Here is a 23,833-nt window from a genome sequence, read left to right as displayed (position 1 = left end):
ATGTATTTTCAAAGAGTTTTACAGTAATTAAAATTTACGATTTTTTTTTCATATTTGTTTCAAATTATAACTTTATAAATTCAAGTTTCGACAAGCTAAAAAAAATTAAAATAACGATACAGGATATGGATTAGTGATCACCCTAAACGTATATAGAATCATGAGCAGCCAAGACGTTGCTGTCGAGAGTCATGCCGGGGAGTAGCCAAAACATCTTCTGAAAGATAATAACCTTCTTCTAGTTGGCAATGACTGATCAGGTTCGTCGTCATCAGATTTATTGAAAGGAAAATGCCTGTGAAAGGCCTTCACTGCTCCCTTGACCCCATCTTCGCTATCCATGGCCTTCGCAATTTCTACAGCACGCTCTTTAACCTTCCAAAGGAGAAGTTATGTTAAAATTGTATTCTAATAAACAATGTCAAGTTTTGTTCAACGCGAGTGCAGGTGTTAGAATTTTACACGAAAAAAATGACAATTTATAGCACCAGCATATGTGAATCACTTGAAGTTAGAAAACAAAACGGTAAATACCATTGGATCTAGCATGAAGCGTATGGCATCAACCAATTTTTGAAGCGAGAATTCCTCAACTGGGATGGGTGCAGGACCTACACCTCTGGCATGCACCCTCTCGCCCCAAAATGGCTGGTCCCCGAAGAATGGTATAATTGTAGTTGGACACTAAAAAGAACACAATATCACCCATAAATAAGCCACTAACTAAATCATTCCCTCATATAAGATTTCCCATTAATAATTTTATCAGTTACCTCAGCTTTCAGACCAGCAGCAGTTGTTCCAGCACCCCCATGATGTACCTAAAACGAATTTCCGTATCCAATGTGAAACCAAGTTCATTTGTAAAGAAAACAAAGTACAAGCAACAGCTAGACCCAGGGGCGAAACCAAACGACAAAAGAAGTGTGTCAAGTTAATGCGTGACAACAGACTGCAACGGAGATAACATTTCAGCACAACCGTGAGAGAATGACGTTGTGAACACCAGTGCAATGAAATCTCAACCAATCAAAATGAGTTAAAAGCAGTAAGACTTTACCACACCAGAGCATCGTTTGAATAACCAATCATGGGGGCAATTGTCCACTAAGTACACAGAATCATTTGGTTCTACCGCTGAGAAGAGAAATATATAAGCTTTTCACATGTAAAGAAGTAAGAATACAATGTGCTTGTAAAAACTAAAGATATCATATTTTATACATATATATATATATACATATGTATATATTTTATTAACGAATTGAGACTTACAATTACCAAGGCCACCCCAGCCTCTGTTGATAATGCCTCTTTGTCCAGTTATTTCCAGAGCTTTAAGAATAATATCAGTCATTTTCTCCGGTTCTTCAAGCGGCTAATAAAAAACCGGAATAGAAGGAAAAACATTAGCATGTTACAAGACAATTTACCACTTTAATTAAATGTTCAATCAAGTAACCTTAACTATTCAATTGACAGGTATACTCTGCATGCATTTGTAATGTTCTCAGTCAAATCAGATAGTGAACTGAGCAAAGGGGACAATTTTTCACTTTCATGAATAGATCCCCCACAACCTGTTGGTTGGGAACCAGCATGAAGGCGGTCACTCATTGGTGGTGTGGTTTTGGCTCTCATGGTGATTGTTTGGTCAGAGAGTAACAAGTGTTTTTTGAGTGTACGGTGGAAACAGAGCTACTCTGAGATAGAACTGGGCAAAGAACATTAAACACGAATAGAAAATGCTCCAAAAAAAAAATAACTCACAAGGCTACCAAATCCAATATATACAGGCGCGTCACCAGCTTCAAGCCACTTAGCAAGTGGCTCTGGGGGTTCATAATTTGAAGCAAGGTCAAGAAAACAAAACCCAACAACGTCAACCTTTGGTCCCCAATCTGCCAGACAAGTGAAAACCAAAGCATATTAGCAAATAATTAGCATACTGTTTTCTCATTTGGTCAAGCTAGTATATTTCTCCCCTATCAAATCATATTCTGGAGGCTTCTGCAATAATATCAGCATAAGAATCCCATTGTTGCATGATAAAGCTTATCTAGTGACCACGATGAGTATTTTGAATTGACCATGTATCTCTATCATATTTTCAGCAATAAATTGTAAACAATTACTTGTTTTTGAACAATGAGGTTATCAAACATACAATGAACCCCAAATAGGCAAGAAACAAGGTGAAAGGCTATGAGAAAGTCCTCATAAGAATTTCAATCCAGGTGGACCAAGAATCAACAACAAACAAACCATACAACATCGAGTCCGTTTTTCAATTCGTGGAACAACGAGCAATAAAATATTAACAAGCTCACACCAAGCACATAGTGGGCAATCCATTGAAATACATCACCTGTAGAACTAAAGACAACCTCTAATCCATATATATGGACAGAAAAGCTGAAATTAATCTTCCATTATGACATCGATATCAGTTCATTTAGTATGGAAGAAATCAGTGACTTCATATCAAGTATTGACATGCAAAATTTTCATCTGAAGGAAAAAGATTTAAATATATGACCTTGAGGTTTGGGAACAAGATGAGGACTCCATATATACCCATAGGGCACGTCAGGAGGAGAACTATAGTATCCACTTAAATATGTGATAGGTCTGAGCTTCAGCATTTTCTTCCGAAACTCATTAGTCATGTCTCGAATTCCTAGCCAAATAAATGCATCGACTAATTGATATGATACCTGGAAAGAAAAGAAAAATCTGTTTAATTACATAATATAAGCCCGGCAAACAAACGCATCAATATAGATCACTATCAGTAAGGTAGAAAAGGATATCGTATGAGACTCACTCTATATCCAATTGGTTGCTTGACACGAGATAGAGGATGGGGGAATTCACTCGTAGGCCTGAGAAAGGTAAATAGTTATCAAGCGATTGATCAAACAACAAAGAATATTTCATGATTTGCTGCTTTTCTCTCTTTTAACAGTACGTTTAAAGTACATACATATGCAATGAACTGTGTGTGGTTGAGAAATTATAGGTCAACCAAAATGAACAATGGACAATGAAACTGAGTGAATCATTGAGCAAAAGATAACAGAATTTGACCTAACCCAGGAGACAACACTTACGTCCATGGCATGGTGAAAAATATATGAAGTGGTACTTTTAGTGCCTCGGCGACATGAGAGTGCCCTGGACAAGTGTTTGCAAAGTTAGGAGTCTACTAAATGATTTCAAACAACATAAATATTCATTCTTCTTTTTATATCAAGTTAAACCGTTCAGATATTTAATTTATAAAGATCCGTAATTGTTATCTCCAAAGAACATAACTATGGAGACTTTCGGAGCATTTCAAGTGGTTGAGGCTATGACCATGCATCCATCAACACTGTCAGAGGTAGATTGCCTTAAACACATCAATATAGGGTCTTCATTTATTTCAACGGTAATAGGAACCACAAACACACAAACACCTTGTGCTTGAAGCCAAATATTGTGTGTCGCCAAATCAATTGTTTGAACAATGCCATTGATACTTGAAAACCAAAAGCAAAATAATAAGATGATGAAATCTAACCATAGGCTGGTGGGTTGGCAATTATTGCTTCTGCTTTAAATGGAATTTTGGAATCAGGATCAGGTTCGTTGCATGCAGGAAGTAAAGAAAAAATTATTTCCCTCAACTGATGTCGCTGAATTGATATTTCCGAAGGTCCTGATGGCAAGAAACCTTTATTCTTGACCATATCTGTAAAAAACAAAAGCACTACATCAATATAAATCCAATAAATAAGACAGGCATGTTCACATATGTGTGTTTTTTAAGGAACACACAGACAAATGGGCCTGAATCTTCAATGTTAAATTTCCAAGATTATTTCCTAACGATTCAAGCAAGCAGAATAAGGTACATGAAAATTAAAACCTCAATGCTAAAATAAGTTTGATACGTGGAACAAGGTAGCGGTTACATTAACTAAACTTTATGCAAAGTAATAATTTCAGAAATTAACAAATGATGGAATAAACAGACCAAAGACTCATCATTATTGTACGCAGGGCACAAAAAAGAAACAAATTCTGTACTTACAACCAGCAAGAACCTTTGGATCTCCACCTAAAGGATAGAACTCCAACCCAGCAGTAAGGACAAAATCTTTGAAATTTGCATGAGTTGCTAGCCTAACCCTATGGCCATATTCCTGCAAGTAAACACATCCGTCAATTCACATAAAGTCCGGGATAAGCTTCCCAAGAAGAGCTATATTTTATTTTCACTCATCGCCTCTAAAATTTCCATCACAAAAGGTAAAATTCTCAATGTACTCTGATTAAATTATATCTTTATGCATAAATACACGCACACAAAGAGCATTAGAAGTAAAATGGATGTGATTAACAGGCACAAACAAAGCAATAAATCGACAAAGCAACTAAAGTTTCACCGAAGCAACATCAATTTTCGTCATACAATTAATCACCAGCAGAGAACACTAAGCAAAACCGAGCACGAGCATATATCCAGCAAAAGATAAACAATTATCTCACAATTGATGTCAACATTCTCAATCAGTTACACACAAAATTATGAAGCATTTCACTGTTAAGTTCTATATAGCTAAAAGCACATAAATGCGAGACCTGCAATCGTTTTCCAATGGCAACAAACGGCTGCACATCTCCTCGTGTGCCGACGATAAGCATTACAATTTGCAGAGGAGGTATATCTTGAACTTCAGTTTCCGTCTCGCTGCCAGCTTCTCCACCAGAAGCTGCTTCACTGTGAGCAGCTCCAGTTCCGAAATCCAGATACTGCGGTTTAATATCTCCCAGAACGTCAAATTGCACGGTCCCGTCATCTTTCACTTTTGCCAGCCGTTTTATGTATTTACGCTGCAGAATTTCAATGTAGTTCCAATTAAATCCTAGAAATTTCAAGGACTAAATTCTAAAAACATTAAATTCGAAAACTCGGGAAAAATTCAAAAAAATTAAATCGAGTACCTTTTTTCTAAAAGGAGTTCTTTGATCGAAGAGCTTGGCGAGAATCACAGCCAACGCCTGGTTCTGAGTCAATCGCGCGCTCGCAGAGAGTTGACTCGAACCGGAGCTCGAACCGGACGACGTACGGACGGTGGATGGTGACTTCCCAGAATTTTTCTCTGTTTGCACGTCTATCTCCAAATGCCCTACCAAATCCACATTTTTTCACAAACTCGAAACCAAAATTACGAAAATAGACAATGACGATGACGAAGAAGGAGGAGGAGGCGGTGAAGGAACCTGAGGAAGTGGTGGCATTTTCGTCATTAGGATCGGGAGGGGCTTCGGCTTCGAAATAGACGGACCCGTCGCTGGAGCTGCCGGAATGGCTCCGGCGGTGGTCGGCGGAGGACTCCGTCATGGATTCGCGGGGAGAGATTCTGTCGAGGTTTGTCAATGGAGAAGGGAAAGGTATCGGAATGCTTTTTCTAGTTCGAGTTGTTGGAGCCGTTGGAAAGCACAAAGCGAGAAAAGAGGAGAAGGGAGAGAGACAGAGAGAGAAAACAGTTGGAACTGCCAGGTTGTGACACGTTCCCAACGCGAGGGCGCCAAATACAACGTAATAACTAAAACCCGACCTAACCACCGACCAAAAGGGCAAAAATGCTTTTTTATTCTCTCTTTATTTTACTGCGAATACAAGCCGAGTTTTAACTTAACATTTTCGGTACTGTTTATTTTTATCGAAAAATCATATTTTTATTCTTTAGTATTATTTACTACATATTTATTTGTCATTTTTCATTAAAACTAAAGTTTTTTTTTAACTTTTCGTTAGGTTTTTTATTTTTTTTATTACTGACTTATATCACCGATAAGAAATAAATGTGTGAATGCTCTTAACTAATTGAATTATAATCTTTAATTAACAAATTTATCATTTTGGTCTCGTTTCTTACAAGTGTCTTCCTTAAAAGCAATTTTATTTAATTTTCATCAAAACCAATCGCTTGTTTAAAACATTTGAAAAGTAATTTAGTTTTAACACATTTACCTACGAATCTTAACACTATTCTGTTTAACAAACAATATGAGAATCTTTCATGAACTAATTCCTAAATTTTCGAAACATTAAAAAAAATGTGATTTTTTTATTTAATTCAAGCAATAGTGAAAAAGGAGAGTATCAAACTTAGAATTTTAAATGCAATGTGAATAATCTATCTACTTGAGTTATAAGCTCATTGTCGTAAAAGATGTGGTTGGTATGATAAGAGTTCGTGATAGATAGGCTTACAAGTAACTATCAGAGACAATTCAATAGGTGACCAAAACATAACCACATCTTTATACACAAATTAAAGTTTTCACAATTCAAGTGAAAATGTATGTGTATCGACATCTTGACTTAGTAATTTTAAGTCTTGATCCTTGGAATTATTAGAAGAGTTACCTTATGTTAAACAAGTTAATTATCCGCCTCGTAAGTAATCATTTGTTTACAGGTTAATGTTAAAAATTGTTCCTACCAATCCGCCCGACCCATGAGTTGTCCACGGGTCCGGTTCAAACCCGATTGAATTAGAATTCAAATCCTTCGAAGAGAGAGAGTGAGAGTGGCTTGAAGCAGGCCACGTGTCCTAACTGCGAACTCAGCACCCATAGCCAAACGCCTATCTCTTGTTCTTCTCTCTCTACGCTGTACACTCTGCAACAGTGCAACTTGCCTTCTCAGTCGAGGCCTCGGGCAATGGCGGCTGAATCCATAGCAATGCTACCGTGGACAATATCCTCCGCCGTCCCCTCCGACCACCGCCTGCCGCCGCGCGGAGGATTACTCTGCGGTTCTCACATCCACACCTCCGCAGCTCCAGTTAGAAATTGCGTCGTCGCCAGATACTCCTCGACGCAATCTGCTCTGCTTTTCTCCAAGAACTCGCTCCGGAAATGCCTGCCGCCGCTAAAGGCGTTGGTGGCGTCGGAAACTCTGGACGCTCCGTCGACGCCGTTTAGTGGGGAGGATAAAGTCGGAGTCTTGCTGCTTAACCTCGGTGGGCCCGAGACCCTCGACGACGTCCAGCCCTTCTTGTTTAACCTCTTCGCTGATCCGGTAACTTCCTCAAGCTTATCAATTTTTGAGTTTTCAAGTTTTAATTTCTGAAATTTCTACAAAAATGCCATGAATTTGAATTTAGTAAACTTTAAGGTGTGTGAATTTTGAATTTAGTAAAATTAAAGAGTGCGAATTTGAATTTAGTAACTTTAATGTGTGTGAATTTAGAGTGGAATCTATTGAATTGGGGTAGTGATTTTTGAACGTGCGTGAAAAAATGGGCAGGATATCATTAGACTGCCGAGGCTGTTTCGGTTCCTTCAGAAGCCATTGGCGCAATTTATATCCGTTCTGAGGGCGCCAAAGAGCAAAGAAGGCTACGCCTCCATTGGCGGCGGCTCTCCTCTTCGACGGATAACTGATGAACAGGCATGACCACTCTAACTTTCTCTTAACATTGACCTCAAGTGCTCTTGAATTGCATGCTTATCATGTAAAGCCTTAAGCTTGATGGAAATGCTGTCTAATTGGAATTTCATTGGGTACCCTTTTCTCCATTCAGGCGGAAGAATTGAGGAAGGCCCTTTATGCGAAGGATGTCCCAGCAAAAGTGTATGTTGGTATGCGTTATTGGCATCCGTTTACTGAAGAAGCTATAGAACAGGTATTTTGGTATGATTTCATTTTGATTTTCGATGCATCTGTCAATTATATCTCGGCTAGTGAGTTATGTACGTCTTAGAGTTTACGTTGTCTTGTACAATAAACAAATATATAGTTTTTGTTGAATCATTCCACTTCAAATTTTGCTTCACAAATTACATGAGATGTGCTCTTCTTTCTTTAACTATGATGCCACTTAATTATAATGGTTGTTCCGCACTTTTGTCAAGTCTTAGGTTAACTCCAATTGAGTTGGTAACATGCAAATTTGTTAAGAGATTTAGGTTTTCAATTGTGGTCAAAAGTTCATGGATCTGGTTGTTGATTTTAAAAAGATTTTGTAGATAAAAAGAGATGGAATTACAAAGCTTGTCGTCCTTCCTCTTTATCCACAATTTTCAATATCAACTAGTGGTTCAAGCCTTCGGCTCCTGGAGAGTATATTCCGGTGATGTCTAACTCTAACTATGTGTTGCCATATCATTGCCTCAAATTATAATCTTTAAGCTGACTGGATAATTCATTGGTTCATCAGGGAGGACGAATATCTTGTCAACATGCAGCACACAGTAATACCATCTTGGTACCAGCGTGAAGGGTACATAACGGCAATGGCAAATTTGATTGAAAAAGAGCTTCAATGTTTTGACAGCCCTGAAAAAGTATTGTTAAATCTTTCTTTTTCACATTGATTTTCATGCCTCTAAGTGAGTTACTTATCCTGCATCATTTAAACTAAATGAAAGAAAAAGTACCTCTTAGGGTTCTACAATTCTCATGGCCTCAGAGAGGTTTCTTTAATCTCTATTTAGTGGGGGATATAAGGATTGTTTTATTATATTATGCATACTACTAAGTTGTCAAAAAAGGCTGCCACAAAAAGCAAAACTATCTTGCTATAACTTTCCTTTCTTCTATAGACACATTTGGATATGGTTTCTTAGCAGTTGAGTGTTCCTGCAATAAATTTTTAGTGCTGCGAGAGGCTATAGTAACGGCCTTTTCAGTTTTGGTGTATAAATGTATGGTATAATATGCAATTCTTTTCTGTTCTGCTCTAGCTTTTCTCTTACTGACAGTGACACCTAAGTTCCAAAATGAAATTACTTGGTTATCATCGTCGTGTAGATGTCAGCCAGCTTAATTGGGAATGTGCATTACAGGTAATGATATTCTTTAGCGCACATGGAGTGCCACTTGCATATGTGGAAGAGGCTGGTGATCCGTACAAGGCGGAGATGGAGGAATGCATAGATTTGATAATGGAGGAGTTAGAAAAGAGAAAAATAACTAATGCGTACACCCTTGCCTATCAGGTGCATTTCTGCTTTTAATTTGATCTGATTTTAGATATGTTTATAAAGGAAAATTGAGTTCAAGCCTCTAGCCTCTCACGAATAGGGATGGTTTTTTCAAAGATCATGTAAAAATAGTGACATACTCGTCTTCGTTGTTCAGATTTCTTTTATTGTATTCGATGTCTATCTTATACATCCATGATATTCTTTGTGACTTGGTTGATTATAGTTAGTGAATGTTCTAACAGAGCAGAGTTGGACCTGTGGAGTGGTTAAAACCCTACACAGATGAGACAATAATTGAGCTTGGAAAAAAGGGAGTCAAAAGACTGCTGGCAGTCCCTATAAGGTAATTGTTTGTCGCCTTTTCTTTTCCCCACTGTTTGCTGAATTTTAGCTGCATCCTCTCTCGCTCACTCTCTCACTCTCTTGCTCAATCTCAGGCGCACAAACATGTGTGCATACTATCATATATATGAATTATGAAACTTAGTTCTGTGATTAACTGTTGATGCATGACCACAGCTTTGTCAGCGAGCATATTGAAACTCTAGAAGAAATCGATGTTGAGTACAAAGAATTGGCTCTGAAATCTGGTATAGAGGTTTGGGGGCGTGTTCCCGCACTAGGATGTGAACCCACCTTCATTTCAGATTTGGCAGATGCGGTGATTGAGAGCTTGCCATATGTTGGAGCTATGGCAGTCTCACATCTTGAAGCTCGACAGGTAAACTCTCTCCTGAACAATGTTGTGTCTTGTGTGTGCCCTCCGTGCGCATGAGTCCATGGGTGGGTGGCGTAGAGAAGCTAGCTTATGGTACCATTTTTCATTTGTTTGTCCCTTCTGTTTTCCGTATTGAAAACCCATCTTGGATAGGTTCTTACTATAGTTTTCTACTCTGTGCTTGTCTTTGGATGGTGTTTCGGGTCTTTTGTTGCAGTCTTTAGTTCCACTTGGGAGTGTGGAAGAGTTGTTAGCAACATATGATTCACAGCGTAGGGAGCTACCGGCACCTGTGACTGTTTGGGAATGGGGTTGGACAAAAAGTGCCGAGACTTGGAATGGAAGAGCAGCTATGTTGGCAGTGGTGGTTCTACTGGTCCTAGAAGTCACCACCGGGGAGGGGTTTTTGCACCAATGGGGCATATTACCCTTACATCGCTAAATCTAATCTCTATATCTCTCTCTCTCCCTCCTCCCTCCTCCCTCCTCCCTTGCTCTCTTTCCTCTTTTCTTCCTCCTTAAATGTACCTATTCATAATATTGAGCCTCCTTTTTTCTTTCTCCCCACACACGTTGTAAGTTACATACTGATGCATTTGAGTCCCCGCTTACACGATCGGATTTGAGCTGTCCAGGTGCAGCACTTTATGGGGGAAAAGTGGAAAACTTGTATGATGTATAAATCGTCTGTAATTCGTATGTTCACAGCCTCGCACGATGGTCCATGAATTTACCTTCAGTAAAGTTTTGAGCTCTACTTTGAATGTTGATTTTCTTGGTGTTGAACTTTCGTTGATCAACGGAAGGAAGCTATTGTAATTCAAATATTCAAAGCAATTTGTGTACTTATGCAGATGATTACTGGTCGAGTTCAATTTGGTCAATTCGGTCATGTGTTTCAATATCTTAAACCATTTTAGTTATTTCCATCTAGTTTAGACGCCAATGCGCGAACATTCTACGAGTTAATGTGCAAAGATTGGACTAAGATTCTCCCTTCCTTTTTACATCGCCTCCTTCCATTCCTTATTTTGTTTCTTATTCTATATCCATTCCTTATTTTGTTTCTTATTATATAAAAAATTAATATAAGATGTTGACGTAATTTAATCATGACCGTTCAAATATGTTAACGTGATTCCAGTTGTATAATAAAATAAATATATTTTGTAATGACCATATAAAAGTAACAAATTCAGAATTATCAGAAACAGCTACAAAGCAGTAACTGAGCGGGAGAGTTCATTGCATGTCCAGTGTTTTGAACTGTGGTAGAGCCCACAGACAAAAGAATCCGGTGGACCATACCCGACACCAAATCTTGTGGGGGCCACTGAACAGTGACGTCATTTCGAGATGGCGTGTCTTTTGGCGCGCGTGAATCAAAAGCTATCAGAGATGCTTCTTTTGTCTCCGTCTGGTTCTAGTATCCTCTTCCCGCGTGAACTTCACGTGCTTGGTCAAGACGGCACCCAAAAGGAAGAAACGTCTCGATGAGTCACTCAGTCACTTCACAGTCACTGCTTAATGCTCTCTCTCTCTCTCTCTCCTCTCCTCTCTTTCAACTGAGGAACAGCAAGTAAACCACTCAAACCTTTTCTACAGAAACACAGAGGTCTCACCGGCGGTGTGTGCACTGCTCCGACGTCGTTTTGCTGGCCGGACTCCGGTTTGATCCATCTCCTTTCTTTTATACCCGATGCTTTCTGTTTCAAGTATTTGTTTGTATGTTTTTCTCAGACATCAATTATTATTCATTATGCTTGCTTGTGGAAATTGCACAATTATCCTTTGATTGCTTCGTGAAAAATGTAATTTGTCTTTGATTGTTTCGTGGAAAGCGAGGTTAGTGCTTGGAAACAAGAAAAAAGCAAAACAAATTTAGAAAATTTAAACAAGAACGATGCTTGGCAGCTAAATGGACCATCTTGGGTGCTTAATTAGTAAACCCATGTGAGGATATGAATGTAAATCGCTCTCGAATCGCGGAGGACATGGAGTTCTCTACAATTGTTTAGCTTAGTGAGAAGTCCATGAATTGAGAGTGGAACATCATGCTAAAATTTGTGTTCTTGGAATGTTTTATTGGTTTTGATTTGGTGTAGATGTGTGTTGTTTGGAAACAGGTATGGTTTCGTGTGTTTGGTAGCTTATATGTGCGTGTTACGGTTTTTTATTTGGTTAAATTTTGAATTCCCAGCTCTTCCTTAAAGTTAAAGTTGTGTTCTTGGTTGAATTTCGAGCTCTAACTTGAAGTTCATGAATTCAATGTGTAACAGTACTGTAAAAGTTACGTTCTTGGAATGTTTTATGGTTTTTAATTTGGTATAGCATGTGTGTTGTTTGGAAACAGGAATAGTTTTCGTGTGTTAGGTAGCGTAATTGTGCATGTTTCACTTTTGGACTGGGATAAATTTTGAATTTTCTGAGATCCTTACCCCTTGTTCAACTCTTACTGCACATGTAAAACCGGGGATTTAAGGCAGCAAGTCTCATTGTACATGTCAGTTCCTGATATACATGAGTTTTATCATTTTTGGCTTGTTTGATGCCTGGGATTGGATCGGAATGGATAACACATATAATTGTACATATAGGCGAATGAATTTACGTTTTGAGGAGATTATTAGGAATGAAGGAAAGTTCTGCCGCATAATATCACCATTTTGTTGGGATTGGAAGGGATAAGTTTCCTTCAACCTACTCTGAATACAGTGAGTTTCCAATCCAATCCAATCATAGGCACCAAACGAGCCCTTCCTCTCGTTGTCTTAACCAAACAGAAGTTTCAAAATAGAAGAAAGAAGGGAAGGAAAAACCAAAAGAAAATGTGCTTGTGAAGAACAAAGAAAGATGGAATATATAAAAAGTAGAAAAAGCAGAAAAGAAGTGTCCTTTTTAACTATTCCCAACTGATTTTTTTTTCAACTGTTTAACGTGTTTAGCAAATGAATACCCGTGTTTGACAATGTTAGTGCATTTTTTGTTTGCGACAGTTCTCATAAGAGTCATTACCATTTCACAGTAGACTTGGAATCTGTCATTTTCCCTTCATCTTTATTTGAGTCATGTCTTTTTGTTTGGTTAACTGGATTTTATTCCTTTCTGCAGGTTTTTGTGTGTTGAAAATGTGAGTCAATATAGTGGAAGGACTAGTGAGTGTGGAATTGCAGCAAGATTTCATTGTGAAAGGTTAAATGTCAGGGACCAAAGTGCTTTTAACATACAAGCGAAAGCGGCGATCAAGAAAAGCTCTTGAAGAGGGACATGATTGCCATAATTCACTTTTTGTGGCTCCGAGTGACACTTCTCTAAGTAGAGAAGACTTGCAACTTCATTTGATTGATAAGTGTGCACCAGAAGACTATGACAGAAATGATTCTTCAATACCTCATTCAATACGAAAATCAAGCAGACTGGACAGTCTCGATGAGGGTCTCTCCCGTCACAAGAAAGTTGGCTCGTCCTCAAATACTAATAATGAAGCATTGGTTGACGATGATAATGCTGGAGGAAAGTTAGTTTCCGGGTTAATGGGGAATGCCACTGAAATGACCGCTGATTTTGTCTGGCCGAAATCATCATCATCATCATCATCATCATCATTTGAAAGAAAAGGCACCTCTGAATGTGATGGTATTTTGCTAAGATTGAATGCATCAAACTTGGAAGAGACTGATCCGTTCTCTAAAATTAATGCAGATAACTTATGCTGCGATTCAGCTGTGCAGACCAAGTCGACTGCCCCATTAATTACTTTCTGCCGAAGGAAAACAAGAAGAAAGGATATAGATAAGTCTGATAAACAAAGCATATCTGTGCCTGCAGAAAATGATTGCTCATTGGTAACCAAATTGAGTGATTGTGTTTGTGCTAATGCCGCTTCGTGCGAAGAAACTTCCCCTGAAAAGTGCTCCATCGATCATGAGACAGATTTGAAGCACTCCAGAAACAAAGCTCAAGTTTTGTCAAGTGATGATCTTAAAGCGACGGAACTCCCTTGTGTAGGCCAATCACTTCCTTATTTGCACCTGTCAGTTATCCCAACCGGTAAAACTTCATTAATTTCTAGGCATGCATTATTGAACCAGTTACATTATTTTAACTGACAATACACTCTTACTAGCAGATTCATGTGGCACCGACTGCAATTTTGACTTGAACTTGAGTCCTCAACAGCAACCTAATATTGCTGCGCCAAAAACTATGGGGGGCTCCTTGGATTCTACTAGCCGAAATCATGCCGCTGTATTACATGAACTGTCTCCTCCACAAATGCTGGCTGTGAGAAATGAAAGAGTAGAAACTCAAGCTTCACAATTACACAGAGATGCATTTGAATTTTTAGAAGTTGGTGCCAGCTGCAAAGATAATGATGATAAAGTTGGTTATCTGATTTCCGAGGAATTTACTTCTGAAAACAAATGTCTGCAGGTAGGTTTTTTAAGTCTTGCTTTTTGGATATTTGGGGATAATTTGGCTGCCAAATAATTTTATTTATATTTTCATCTCCAGCTGTTTCCAGAAGAAAAAACCAGTTACATTTTTTGCCCGGTGATAACACAACCTGAGGTAGCTGCTTCTATAGCTTCAGAACGGAGAAAAGTTCTTCTGTTGGGAGGCCAGAATAATCAACCAAAACAAGGATCTCCTATGTTTTTGGGTCTATCCTTAACCGAAAAGCCTGTACTTGCAGGATGTGCTGCCAATACCTGCTTCAATACATCTCCCTTCTTGAACTCCATCATTGGAACAAGAGAATTCATCCGAGATGCAGCGCTCCAATCTTCCTCAAGCCGTTTATCATCAGTTTTGAAACACAAGATTATGCATGACAGTGTTGTAAGCCAAGCAAGAGCTTTGAATGAGAGGGGTAGTTTTCATGACAATTATATGCCATATAATACCATGTGGTCTGAAGAAGAGTTGGATTTTCTATGGATGGGCGTGAGGAGATATGGACGGGACAATTGGAATGCTATGTTAAGGGATCCAAGTTTTCACTTCTCACCATGGAGGGTGGCAAGGGACTTAGCTGAGCGGTGGGAAGAGGAACAGTCAAAACTTTTTAGTGGTTTATGTGTTCCTCAATTGGGATGCAACTACTTCTCGGGTCCAAAAAGAGGAATATGGAAAGAAAATACAACAGACATAACCCAAGTTTCACTTGGCGATGTTGATGCTCATAGAGGAGGTAATGCCTCGAGGAGGCCACTATTTAAGTCGGCTTATATTTGCAACAATGGCAATGGAAATCCCCGGAGGCCTCTTGGTTACACAAAAAGGACATCTCGTTTTGAAATGGGAAGGGACAAATATGAGGATGATGAATTTAGTGTTCTAAATAGAAGTAGAACTATTCGAAGGGGCAAGTTATTATCAACTGATGGCCCCACAACTTGTGTTGGAGCAAAGGGAAATTTACCCCACTGGCTCAGAGAAGCTGTTGCTTCTCCACCGCCAACTGTGCCTTCAACTGTTTCATCAATTGCTCATTCAGATAGGTTGAATCTCACCCTTCTCAGATTCGATCCTCGGGGATCACATTTGGCACCAAGGAATGAAATGCAGTTTACATGTGGTGGTTTAAGAGTAAATGACTCACAACCATTAAGTACTGCTCCTCTTTTCAACTACTCATCTGTAGGACTAGGGATGGGGAAACTGAGAAGGGATTATTCTCATCACGCGGGTAAACAAGATGTGATTATTATAGACAGCGATGGTTCTTCTGAAGAGACTATATCTGATGATTGTAGTGCAAGGCTGTAGCTTCAAGGTAGCTTGGCAGGTGGAAGTCTGTTTGTTTGTATGGGAAGCTGTACAAAGGTGGTGTACACAGTTTGTTATTCAGGCAATTTGTAAATGCAAGGAATAAAAGGGAAATTGGAAGTCTAAAAGAGACTGATGACTCGATTGGTGGTTTATGCTTATAAGCGAATCGTTCTCATAAGTCAGCTGCGAATTTTGTGTAGAAGTCAGCTGATCATGCACTGAAATAAGCTGTCATTCCTGTAACGTGGCACCAGGACCTACTGTATAAATAAAACATTCTCAACCTGTAGATGATGATGACGGAACCTAGTACTGTGTATTTTGACATGTCTGATGTTCTATAAGATCAACTTTTCCAAGCTGGAAGAGGGAGGTACTTTCTGATGGCATGGTATATCAACTAGCTAAGGATATATTTGATGGTAAGGTTTCAAGAAAAGAGTCCTTTGAATTGCAGATAAAACTTATCCCGGTGAGGTTCTACCTTGTGCCTTGTGTGTGTGTGTGTGCTTGTCTGTGTTTTCTTTTGTTTTGTTTTTGTTTTTTATTTTTATTTTGGTGTTTCTTGGGTCAAATATACTATCAGTAGGAACTACTTTAAGCTCGCAATTTGTTTCTTGTTTGGAAATCTAATCTATAAAATCGCTTTTGAATTGTGTATTTCTGATTGCAATAGTTCATGGTCCAATCAAATACGGATGATGATCAGGAACATGACAAGAAAGCCGCTCCCCAAGACTATAGGAAAGACTATGGAGAAGAAGAGAAGGTAATTTAACAAGTTCATGTATTTCCTTGTTTGCATTGTCTTTTTTTGAAGATTTGGCTCCTAAATTCGTTCTTTGCTTCGTAATACATCAATGTTGAATTGTCATGATTCTAATTTTATATGAGGGTTATTGTCCCAGCAGTGCAAAAAATTATGCTCTATGTATACAAGTAGATATACCAATGTTGAATTGCATGCATTAATTTAATACTGAAAATTTGCAGCAGGATTGCAACTAATGCTACAGAAAACGGAGTTAGGAAACCAGAGAATCTATATTTCTTTGGTGACTAGAAGAAGCTGAAAAAAACTCTTTTCGATTTGCATAGTTGCATATATTTCCTCTGCTGATGGTTGTGATTCTCTAATGATGTACTGAAGGGGCATTTGTTTAGTTCGAGTCTCGACTGTTGACTTTCGTTGTTTATGTATTTTTGAAATACTTGGTATAATTGATTATGGCAACAGAGCCTTGATGGTAACCATTGTTAAAATCCATTTAAAACATTTTCATGGCTGAGACTGGAAACCAAGAATAGTTAGATTTATGAGTATAACTACAAGTTTTTATTGTTCTCGCTCTAACTTTCAACGAAGCTGGTATTTTATTCTTCCAACATGATTTTTTCTTTACCTTCACCGACCTCCGAGGGCCTCAAAGTAGACCAAGTTCACTCCGATACGTGCAATTAGCTCCTACGTACATTTGTTTTTCTCGTGTATGACATGCGAAAACTACATTTAATTTGCATATAGAGGAATGAAACCAAAAAATCTGTAGTGTTCCTCGGATACATAAACCAAGGTTTATTTATTTCAAGAGTACAGTTATTGCCTATCACAATATTTCTTCTATGTTATTGCTTCCCTGTTAGGATCAAGGCTAGCGATACTATCAACAGAAGCTGCCTCATCAGTACTAATGAAGCTCACTAATATACAGAAAGTTTCATTGATCTCAGAAAATGATATATTTTCGTAGGTATAGTCCTCCATGTCATGGGCAGGAAGAGGAGGAGCAAGAGAAGTGCTTGCACTTGTCCTCAACTCATTGAGGTGCTTGACGGCATCAGCCCTCTCCTGCAACTCCAGTGCGCACTCGAGTTCCACCTGCACTTCACCCATCGTGGGCCGTTCAGCTCCTGTAGGGCGCACACATCTCACAGCGATGTTCATAAATTTTCTCAAACAATCTGGAGCTACTTTTCCCATCAGAAATGGATCAATCATAGCAGGGAAAGTCTCACCCCTATGCACACATTCAGATATCTCTCTTGAAACAGATTTGGCACACAACACTTCAAGTAACACCATTCCAAATGAAAAGACATCAGATTTTTCGGTAAGTTGCCCGGACAATGCATACTCTGGATCAAGATACCCGAATGTACCGACCACCGTCGAGTTTAATTTGATTAATGCATTTGACACGACAGGAGGACCCATCTTGGACAACCCGAAGTCAGAAAGCTTGGGCACCAAGTTTTGGTCCAAAAGAACGTTGGTGCATTTCACGTCTCGATGGATGACAGCATGCTTAACCCCTGCGTGGAGGTAGTGTATTGAACGCGCCACCCCAATACAAATTTTCAGCCTTTGCTTCCAAGTCAAGGGAAAATGATCTTTATTTTTAATATTGGAAGGATCAAGGAGGTAATCAGAGAGGGTTCCGTTGGGCATGTAGTCGTAGACAATGATACACTCTCCATTTTCTTGGCAGAATCCGACGAGAGAGATGAGGTTGGGGTGGCGCAGCTGGCACAGTAGCTGTACCTCCGCCCTGAACTCACGCATTCCCCGTTCTGAACGTCCGGAAAAGCGCTTGATTGCAACGACGTTTATCCTGTCCTCATCCCCATCGACCTTAATACGCCCTTTGAATACTGAGCCAAAGCCACCCCTACCAATACATAAGGTTTGGTCGAAACATTGAGTTGCTGCACTGATCTCAGCAAGTGTAAAACGACGGCATAATTCTTCTGGAAATGCCCAATCATTTTGTTTCTTCTTCCGAAGAGAGAAGAAACGAGAGACAGACTGCGCAGTACGCCTCATTACTATGCATCTAAGACATGGACTCACAAGCCTGTATGACTCACAAGCCTGTATGGCCGTCATTACTATGCATCTAAGACATGGACTCAATTACGTAAAATCCTCCCTCATCCTCTTTCCGCGGATAAGACCACATTCACTCTTTTTAATTTTTGGGAAACTAAAGACCACATTCACTTACGTAATTGAAAAAACTGAAAGCCGCTGTGTGGAAACCCGGCCCACATTCACACAAACATATATACGACATACGGTATACCTACGTACTTCCCTCATGGATCAATGCCCCCAAATTTCACCCGAATTCAAAACTGTATGACCGTCGGAATTTTTATAGGGTAAAATTAAATGATAGTTATTTTAGTATTTTTTTCAAGGATGGTTTATGAGTGATGAATTTAAATATAATAAGTTCGAATCCTTAAAAAAAATTACAGAGTATCCTACAAAATAATTGAAGGGCTGTGCGAATATAATAGCCCCACATTCACATCAAGACATTTCCAGTAATGCAGAAGGCATTGTATCGCCATATCATGAAGCAGAGTATCCTACAAAATAATTGAAGGATTTTGAAATTCCGCGGAGAAAACTGGTTCAATTATGGATTGCAGAAGGCATTGTATCGCCACATCATGAAGCAGAGGGAGATGAAACAATAGAGGATGTTGCAGAACGCTACTTGGGTTACTGATTAATAGGTGCATGGTTCAAGTTGGAACCCTCGGATCAACCGGAAAATTTAAAACTTGCCGCCTCCATGATCTTATGCGTGACTTGTGTTTGTCGAAAGCAAAGCAGGAAAAATTAAAACTTGCCGCCTCTATTAAATGTCAACTCCTTGGTGTTCGTGGACGTCTTGCTAAGGCTCCAAAAATTATTGAGGTGTTGTGGCGCCCGCCTTCTCAGTCTTGGATCAAAGTGAATACTGATGGTGCTCCAAGAGGTTCCCTTGGTGTGGCTGCATTTGGTGGTATCTTTCGGGATTTTACGGGTAATTCTCTTGGTTGTTTTGCGGGTTCAATAGGCTTGGCCTCTTCTTTGGATGCCGAACTACGCGCTGTTATTCATGTTGTACCTTTAGCTTGGGATAAAGGTTGACATTCCTTATGGATTGAATGTGACTCCTCACTGGTTGTTCATCTTCTTTCTTCATCCTCACCTTCCTTGACATCTATCCCTTGGAGGCTATTGGTCAGTTGGCATAACTGTCGAGTTTTACTATTCTCCATGTAGGTTCAAATTTCTCATATTTTTAGAGAGGGTAATCAAGTTGCTGATTGTTTGGCCAATTATGGTGTTGATCACCCCGGTGTCCATTGGTGAGATTCATGCCCTCCTTGTGCTGCAACTGCTTATTCTCACAACCTTTCTAAGCTTCCTTGTTATAGGTTTTGCTGCGGAAATAGGTTTTGAATTGTTGTTATGAATTTTTAATGGTTTGGGTTTGGCCTCACGTCCTCTTGACATATTGTATTTTTTTTGTTTATCAATAAATTCTTCTCAAAAAAGAAAAAATAAGAAAAAATAAGATTTATGAGTTTAACTACAAGTATTTTGGACATTGTTCTCGTACTAACTTTCAATGAAGCTGGTAGTTTATTCTTCCAACATGATTTTTTCTTTACCTTCACCTACCTCCGAGGGCCTCAAAGTAGGCCAAGTTCACTCCGATACATGCAATTAGCTCTACGTACATTTGTTTTTCTCGTGCATGACATGCGAAAACAACATTGTTGCATATAGAGGAATGAAACCAAAAACTCTGTAGCGTTCCTCAGATGGATAAACCAAAGTTTATTTCTTTCAAGAGTATAGTTATTGCATATCACCCAATATTTCTTATATGTTATTGCTTCCCTGTTAGGATCAAGGCTAGCAATACTATCAACAGAAGCTGCCTCATCAGTACTAAATGAAGCTCACTAATATACAGAAAGTTTCATTGATCTCAGAAAATGATATATTTTCGTAGGTATAGTCCTCCATGTCATGGGCAGGAAGAGGAGGAGCAAGAGAAGTGCTTGCACTTGTCCCCAACTCCTTGGGCTGCTTGACGGCGTCTGCCCTTTCCTGCAACTCCAGTGCGCACTCAAGTTCCACCTGCACTTCACCCATCGTGGGCCGTTCAGCTCCTCTCAGACGCAGGCATCTCACGGCGATGTTCATAATTTTTTTCAAACAATCCGGAGCTACTTTTCCCTTCAGAAATGGATCAATCATATCCGGGAAAATCACGCTGCCGTCCGGGCTTTCTATTAACAATTTTGCATAAGTTTTGGCACACAACACATCGAATAACACCATTCCAAATGAAAAGACATCAGATTTTTCGGTAAGTTGCCCGGAAGATACATACTCTGGATCAAGATACCCGATTGTACCAGACACCGGCAAGTTTAATTTGATTAATGGATTTGACAAGACAGGAGGACCCATCTTGGACAACGCGAAGCCAGAAAGCTTGGGCACCAAGTTTTGGTCTAATAGAATGATGGAGCATTTTATGTCTCGATGGATGACAGCATGCTTAACCCCCGCGTGAAGGTAGTGTATTGAGCGAGCCACCCCAATACAAATTTTCAACCTTTGCTTCCAAGTCAAGGGAAAGGGATCTTTATTTTTAATATTGGAAGGATCAAAGAGGTAATCAGAGAGGGTACCGTTGGGCACGTAGTCGTAGACAATGAAACAATCTCCATTTTCTTGGCAGAATCCAACGAGAGAGATGAGGTTTGGGTGGCGGAGCTGGCATAGTAGCTGTACCTCCGCCCTGAACTCACACACTCCCTGGATTGAATCTCCGGAAAAGCGCTTGATTGCAACGACGTCTTTCCTGTCCGCATCCCCATCGACCTTAATACGCCCTTTGTATACTGTGCCAAAGACACTCTCACCAATACATAAGGTTTGGTCGAAACATTGAGTTGCTGCACTGATCTCAGCAAGTGTAAAACGACGGCATAATTCTTCTGGAAACGCCCAATCATTTTGTTTCTTCTTCCGAAGAGAGAAGAAACGAGAAACAGACTGCGCAGTACGCCCCATCACTATGCATCTAAGACATGGACTCACAAAGTGATCCTCCTCATCCTCTTACATTCTGCATATTCGAGAGAGGGTCCCAAATTATTAACAAGGTCCACCTGCTGGCGGCTGGTTTTTCCTTGGAAATTAATGGCAGCGTCAGGACTCAAAAGTCCTCCAAAGACCAGGACTTCACATTAAAGAAAGTGAACTGAATATTTTTACGATATGATTTTTCCGATAAATCCAACAAGTGTGAGCTGTGCTCATGCCCCACTTTCCGCGGATAAGATCAATTTTATAATATATTTTAGAGGTATTCATCAATTTCCCTCCTGAATTTGTGATTATTGGCCAATTTCCCTCCTCAACTTTAATTTTGGCCAATTTCCCCCCTCAACTCTCATAATTAGTCAATTTCCCCCCTCAACTTTAATTTGGCCAATATCCCCCCTCAACTCTCATAATTAGTCAATTTGCACCCTACTATTAATTTTTTAATTTGATCATAATTAAACAAGTGTGTGTAAGAAACTAAATAAGATGTATGTTAATCATTTTCCTATATCTTTATCCTATTACAAATAGATTAAAATTTAGAATTTTACAATTTATCATAGATAGTATTATTAGTCATAATAAATCAGTATGGAGTAATTTTATTTGATTTTTTACTATACAAATTTGATAACGAAAAGGATTGATGTGTACATTTTTGTATGTGAATACAATTTTCTTTATAAAAGTGAAAGCTAAGTTCAAGTAAATTGCAGAGAATCGAGCTTTAGTGCAAAAATGGCTAGTCAATTCATAATTTTTTACTCATTATTAAGAATAACCTATTTTATTGAAATAGGTCTGATCCATGAGTTTATGATTATTATGTCTTTTTGTTATTATTTCTTCTTTTACATGCTTTAAACCCGATTCATAACTTTTTCTTATAATCAACCCATATCACATACTAATTGTATTAATGTTTTTGTACATTTTACCCTATATTATGCAAGTGAGTTTATGTTAATTTTAGTACTTTGTTGGAAGTTATTAGAAAGATTGAAAAAAAAAGAATAGATGGAAAATTAAAAAAAAATAAATTAACAATTGGGTGCAAATTGACTAATTATGAGAGTTGAGGGGGGAAATTGGCCAAAATTAAAGTTGAGGGGGGAAATTGACTAATTATGAGAGTTGAGGGGGGAAATTGGCCAAAATTAAAGTTGAGGGGGGAAATTGGCCAATAGTCACAAGTTCAGGGGGGAAATTGATGAATACCTCTATATTTTAACGATCCATTTAATTTTATGTTTTCTCTCATAGATCAATGCTACCAAATTTCATCCAAATCCAAAATTATAAGATTGTCGATTTTTTTATAGGCATATATGATGGTCAAATTAATAACAGTTATTTTAGTGTTTCCCGTATTTGTCTATTTTATTCACTATAAATAAATGTCTTAATGGTTTTGAATTGATCTAATTTTTTTTTACAAGAATGATTTATGAATAATTAATTAAAATATAAACGATTTGAATAATTAAAGAAAGTTACGGAGTGTGTTGTGAAAATGTGTGTTAAAGTATGATATCCCCTTTGTATGTTGTTTATGAATTGATGAATGTTGTGTTGTTTTTTCTCAGCCGTTCCCATGCTCCAAAAAACAGGTAATGGCGAAGGAAAATATGATGATGACTCTTTTATCCTATCCCTTTCCCTTTTCCTTCTTTCTTTCGGTGCCATCATCACCCTTCTTTCTTTCCCTTCTTCGTTCTTTCGGTGCCATCACCACCCTTCTTTCTTTCCCTTCTCCTTTTCCCATCATTTACTCTGAATTGGAAAATAATTCAAGGGCTGTGTGGATATTATATGATCATAGAATAACCCCTCATTCACATCAAAATATTTTCAGATTGGCCCACTCATCACCTTCCCAACAAGATGAGAGAAACTTTCAAGCTATCATCTTGCGACAAGAGAAAGACAGGCAAACAAATATAAACTCGGGATATATAACTAAGAGTAAGAATCTTCCCGATAATTACCTATTGAATGAGATTTGGAGGGTGGTAAATATCAAAATAACTGTGAGTTGGTTATATAAATCACAACATATAGCTAGTTTGGTTATGTTCTTTTAGTAGATAAGAAAGAAAGAAAAAAAGTAATAGTTTCTTCTTCTTCTTTTTTTGTATGTAAAATTAACCTTTGTTCTGCTGTAATTTGAGGATTAGGAAGTAGCTAGCAAGCACAAAGCATGGCAGAGTTTGTGGTATCATTTGTTGTTGAGACTTGGTGTCATATCCCCGCCCGGGGTCCACTATATCCCGAGTCCGCTCCACCACCGTAGTATGATATTGTCCGCTTTGGACCCCGACTACGCTCTCATGGTTTTGTTTCTGGGAACTCACACGAGAACTTCCCAGTGGGTCACCCATAATGGGATTGCTCTCTCGTGCTACTCGCTTAACTTCGAAGTTCCGATGAAACCCGAAACC

The 23,833-nt window shown here is 38.8% G+C and overlaps 5 protein-coding genes across 7 annotated transcripts; 2 read left to right on the top strand and 3 right to left on the bottom strand.

Moving 5' to 3' along the window:
• Positions 1–24: 24 nt before the first annotated feature.
• LOC103451122 (sterol 3-beta-glucosyltransferase UGT80A2-like) lies at positions 25–5,561 on the bottom strand. Its single transcript, XM_008390560.4, has 14 exons — positions 5,272–5,561; positions 4,993–5,177; positions 4,630–4,881; positions 4,079–4,190; positions 3,566–3,736; positions 3,114–3,177; positions 2,828–2,885; positions 2,540–2,717; positions 1,771–1,901; positions 1,276–1,378; positions 1,061–1,137; positions 774–821; positions 535–684; positions 25–375 (listed from the first exon to the last, which is right to left on the bottom strand). Exons 1-14 carry the CDS (start codon positions 5,390–5,392, stop codon positions 190–192), a joined length of 1,836 nt encoding a protein of 611 aa, XP_008388782.2. The 5' UTR covers positions 5,393–5,561; the 3' UTR covers positions 25–189.
• A 1,034-nt stretch (positions 5,562–6,595) lies between these two features.
• LOC103451123 (ferrochelatase-2, chloroplastic-like) lies at positions 6,596–10,593 on the top strand. The gene is made up of 9 exons (XM_008390561.4): positions 6,596–7,081; positions 7,310–7,453; positions 7,587–7,688; positions 8,032–8,135; positions 8,223–8,349; positions 8,851–9,003; positions 9,234–9,334; positions 9,511–9,712; positions 9,927–10,593. Exons 1-9 carry the CDS (start codon positions 6,722–6,724, stop codon positions 10,149–10,151), a joined length of 1,518 nt encoding a protein of 505 aa, XP_008388783.1. The 5' UTR covers positions 6,596–6,721; the 3' UTR covers positions 10,152–10,593.
• A 304-nt stretch (positions 10,594–10,897) lies between these two features.
• On the top strand, positions 10,898–18,408 carry LOC103414019 (uncharacterized). 3 transcript variants are annotated; one of them, XM_029090197.2, is made up of 7 exons: positions 10,898–11,378; positions 12,821–13,759; positions 13,839–14,143; positions 14,225–15,956; positions 16,161–16,253; positions 17,236–17,595; positions 17,690–18,408. In XM_029090197.2, exons 2-4 carry the CDS (start codon positions 12,907–12,909, stop codon positions 15,479–15,481), a joined length of 2,415 nt encoding a protein of 804 aa, XP_028946030.1. In that variant the 5' UTR covers positions 10,898–11,378; positions 12,821–12,906; the 3' UTR covers positions 15,482–15,956; positions 16,161–16,253; positions 17,236–17,595; positions 17,690–18,408. The 3 variants fall into 3 exon arrangements, with proteins under 3 accessions (XP_028946030.1, XP_028946033.1, XP_028946032.1); XM_029090200.2 differs by lacking the exons at positions 17,236–17,595; positions 17,690–18,408 and adding an exon at positions 16,481–16,735; XM_029090199.2 differs by lacking the exons at positions 17,236–17,595; positions 17,690–18,408 and adding an exon at positions 16,478–16,735.
• On the bottom strand, positions 17,046–18,371 carry LOC103414020 (receptor-like protein kinase FERONIA). The gene has a single exon (XM_017326474.3). The coding sequence runs from the start codon at positions 18,369–18,371 to the stop codon at positions 17,106–17,108; it is 1,266 nt and encodes a 421-aa protein (XP_017181963.2). The 3' UTR covers positions 17,046–17,105.
• A 1,682-nt stretch (positions 18,409–20,090) lies between the features above and the next one.
• LOC103451120 (receptor-like protein kinase FERONIA) lies at positions 20,091–22,074 on the bottom strand. Its single transcript, XM_008390557.4, has one exon. The coding sequence runs from the start codon at positions 21,354–21,356 to the stop codon at positions 20,220–20,222; it is 1,137 nt and encodes a 378-aa protein (XP_008388779.2). The 5' UTR covers positions 21,357–22,074; the 3' UTR covers positions 20,091–20,219.
• Between the last annotated feature and the right edge of the window lie 1,759 nt (positions 22,075–23,833).

This window comes from Malus domestica, chromosome 12, assembly GCF_042453785.1.
Source record: "Malus domestica chromosome 12, GDT2T_hap1".
In the NCBI taxonomy this organism is placed as follows: domain Eukaryota; kingdom Viridiplantae; phylum Streptophyta; class Magnoliopsida; order Rosales; family Rosaceae; genus Malus; species Malus domestica.
Note: the sequence above shows the minus strand (reverse complement) of the source record. Positions and strands in the feature narration are given on the sequence as shown.

Excerpts from the sequence above, each read along its gene's own strand:
- LOC103451123 (XM_008390561.4), top strand. The coding sequence starts at position 6,722 with ATGGCGGCTGAATCCATAGCAATGCTACCGTGGACAATATCCTCCGCC. Across the intron at positions 7,082-7,309 it reads TTAACCTCTTCGCTGATCCG|GATATCATTAGACTGCCGAG; the intron begins GTAACTTCCTCA and ends AAAAATGGGCAG. Across the intron at positions 9,713-9,926 it reads CACATCTTGAAGCTCGACAG|TCTTTAGTTCCACTTGGGAG; the intron begins GTAAACTCTCTC and ends CTTTTGTTGCAG.
- LOC103451122 (XM_008390560.4), bottom strand. The coding sequence starts at position 5,392 with ATGACGGAGTCCTCCGCCGACCACCGCCGGAGCCATTCCGGCAGCTCC. Across the intron at positions 5,178-5,271 it reads AAATGCCACCACTTCCTCAG|GGCATTTGGAGATAGACGTG; the intron begins GTTCCTTCACCG and ends TGGATTTGGTAG. Across the intron at positions 822-1,060 it reads TCAAACGATGCTCTGGTGTG|GTACATCATGGGGGTGCTGG; the intron begins GTAAAGTCTTAC and ends AATTCGTTTTAG.
- LOC103414020 (XM_017326474.3), bottom strand. The coding sequence starts at position 18,371 with ATGACGGCCATACAGGCTTGTGAGTCATACAGGCTTGTGAGTCCATGT.
- LOC103451120 (XM_008390557.4), bottom strand. The coding sequence starts at position 21,356 with ATGGGGCGTACTGCGCAGTCTGTTTCTCGTTTCTTCTCTCTTCGGAAG.
- LOC103414019 (XM_029090197.2), top strand. The coding sequence starts at position 12,907 with ATGTCAGGGACCAAAGTGCTTTTAACATACAAGCGAAAGCGGCGATCA. Across the intron at positions 13,760-13,838 it reads CCTGTCAGTTATCCCAACCG|ATTCATGTGGCACCGACTGC; the intron begins GTAAAACTTCAT and ends TCTTACTAGCAG. Across the intron at positions 14,144-14,224 it reads CTGAAAACAAATGTCTGCAG|CTGTTTCCAGAAGAAAAAAC; the intron begins GTAGGTTTTTTA and ends TTTCATCTCCAG.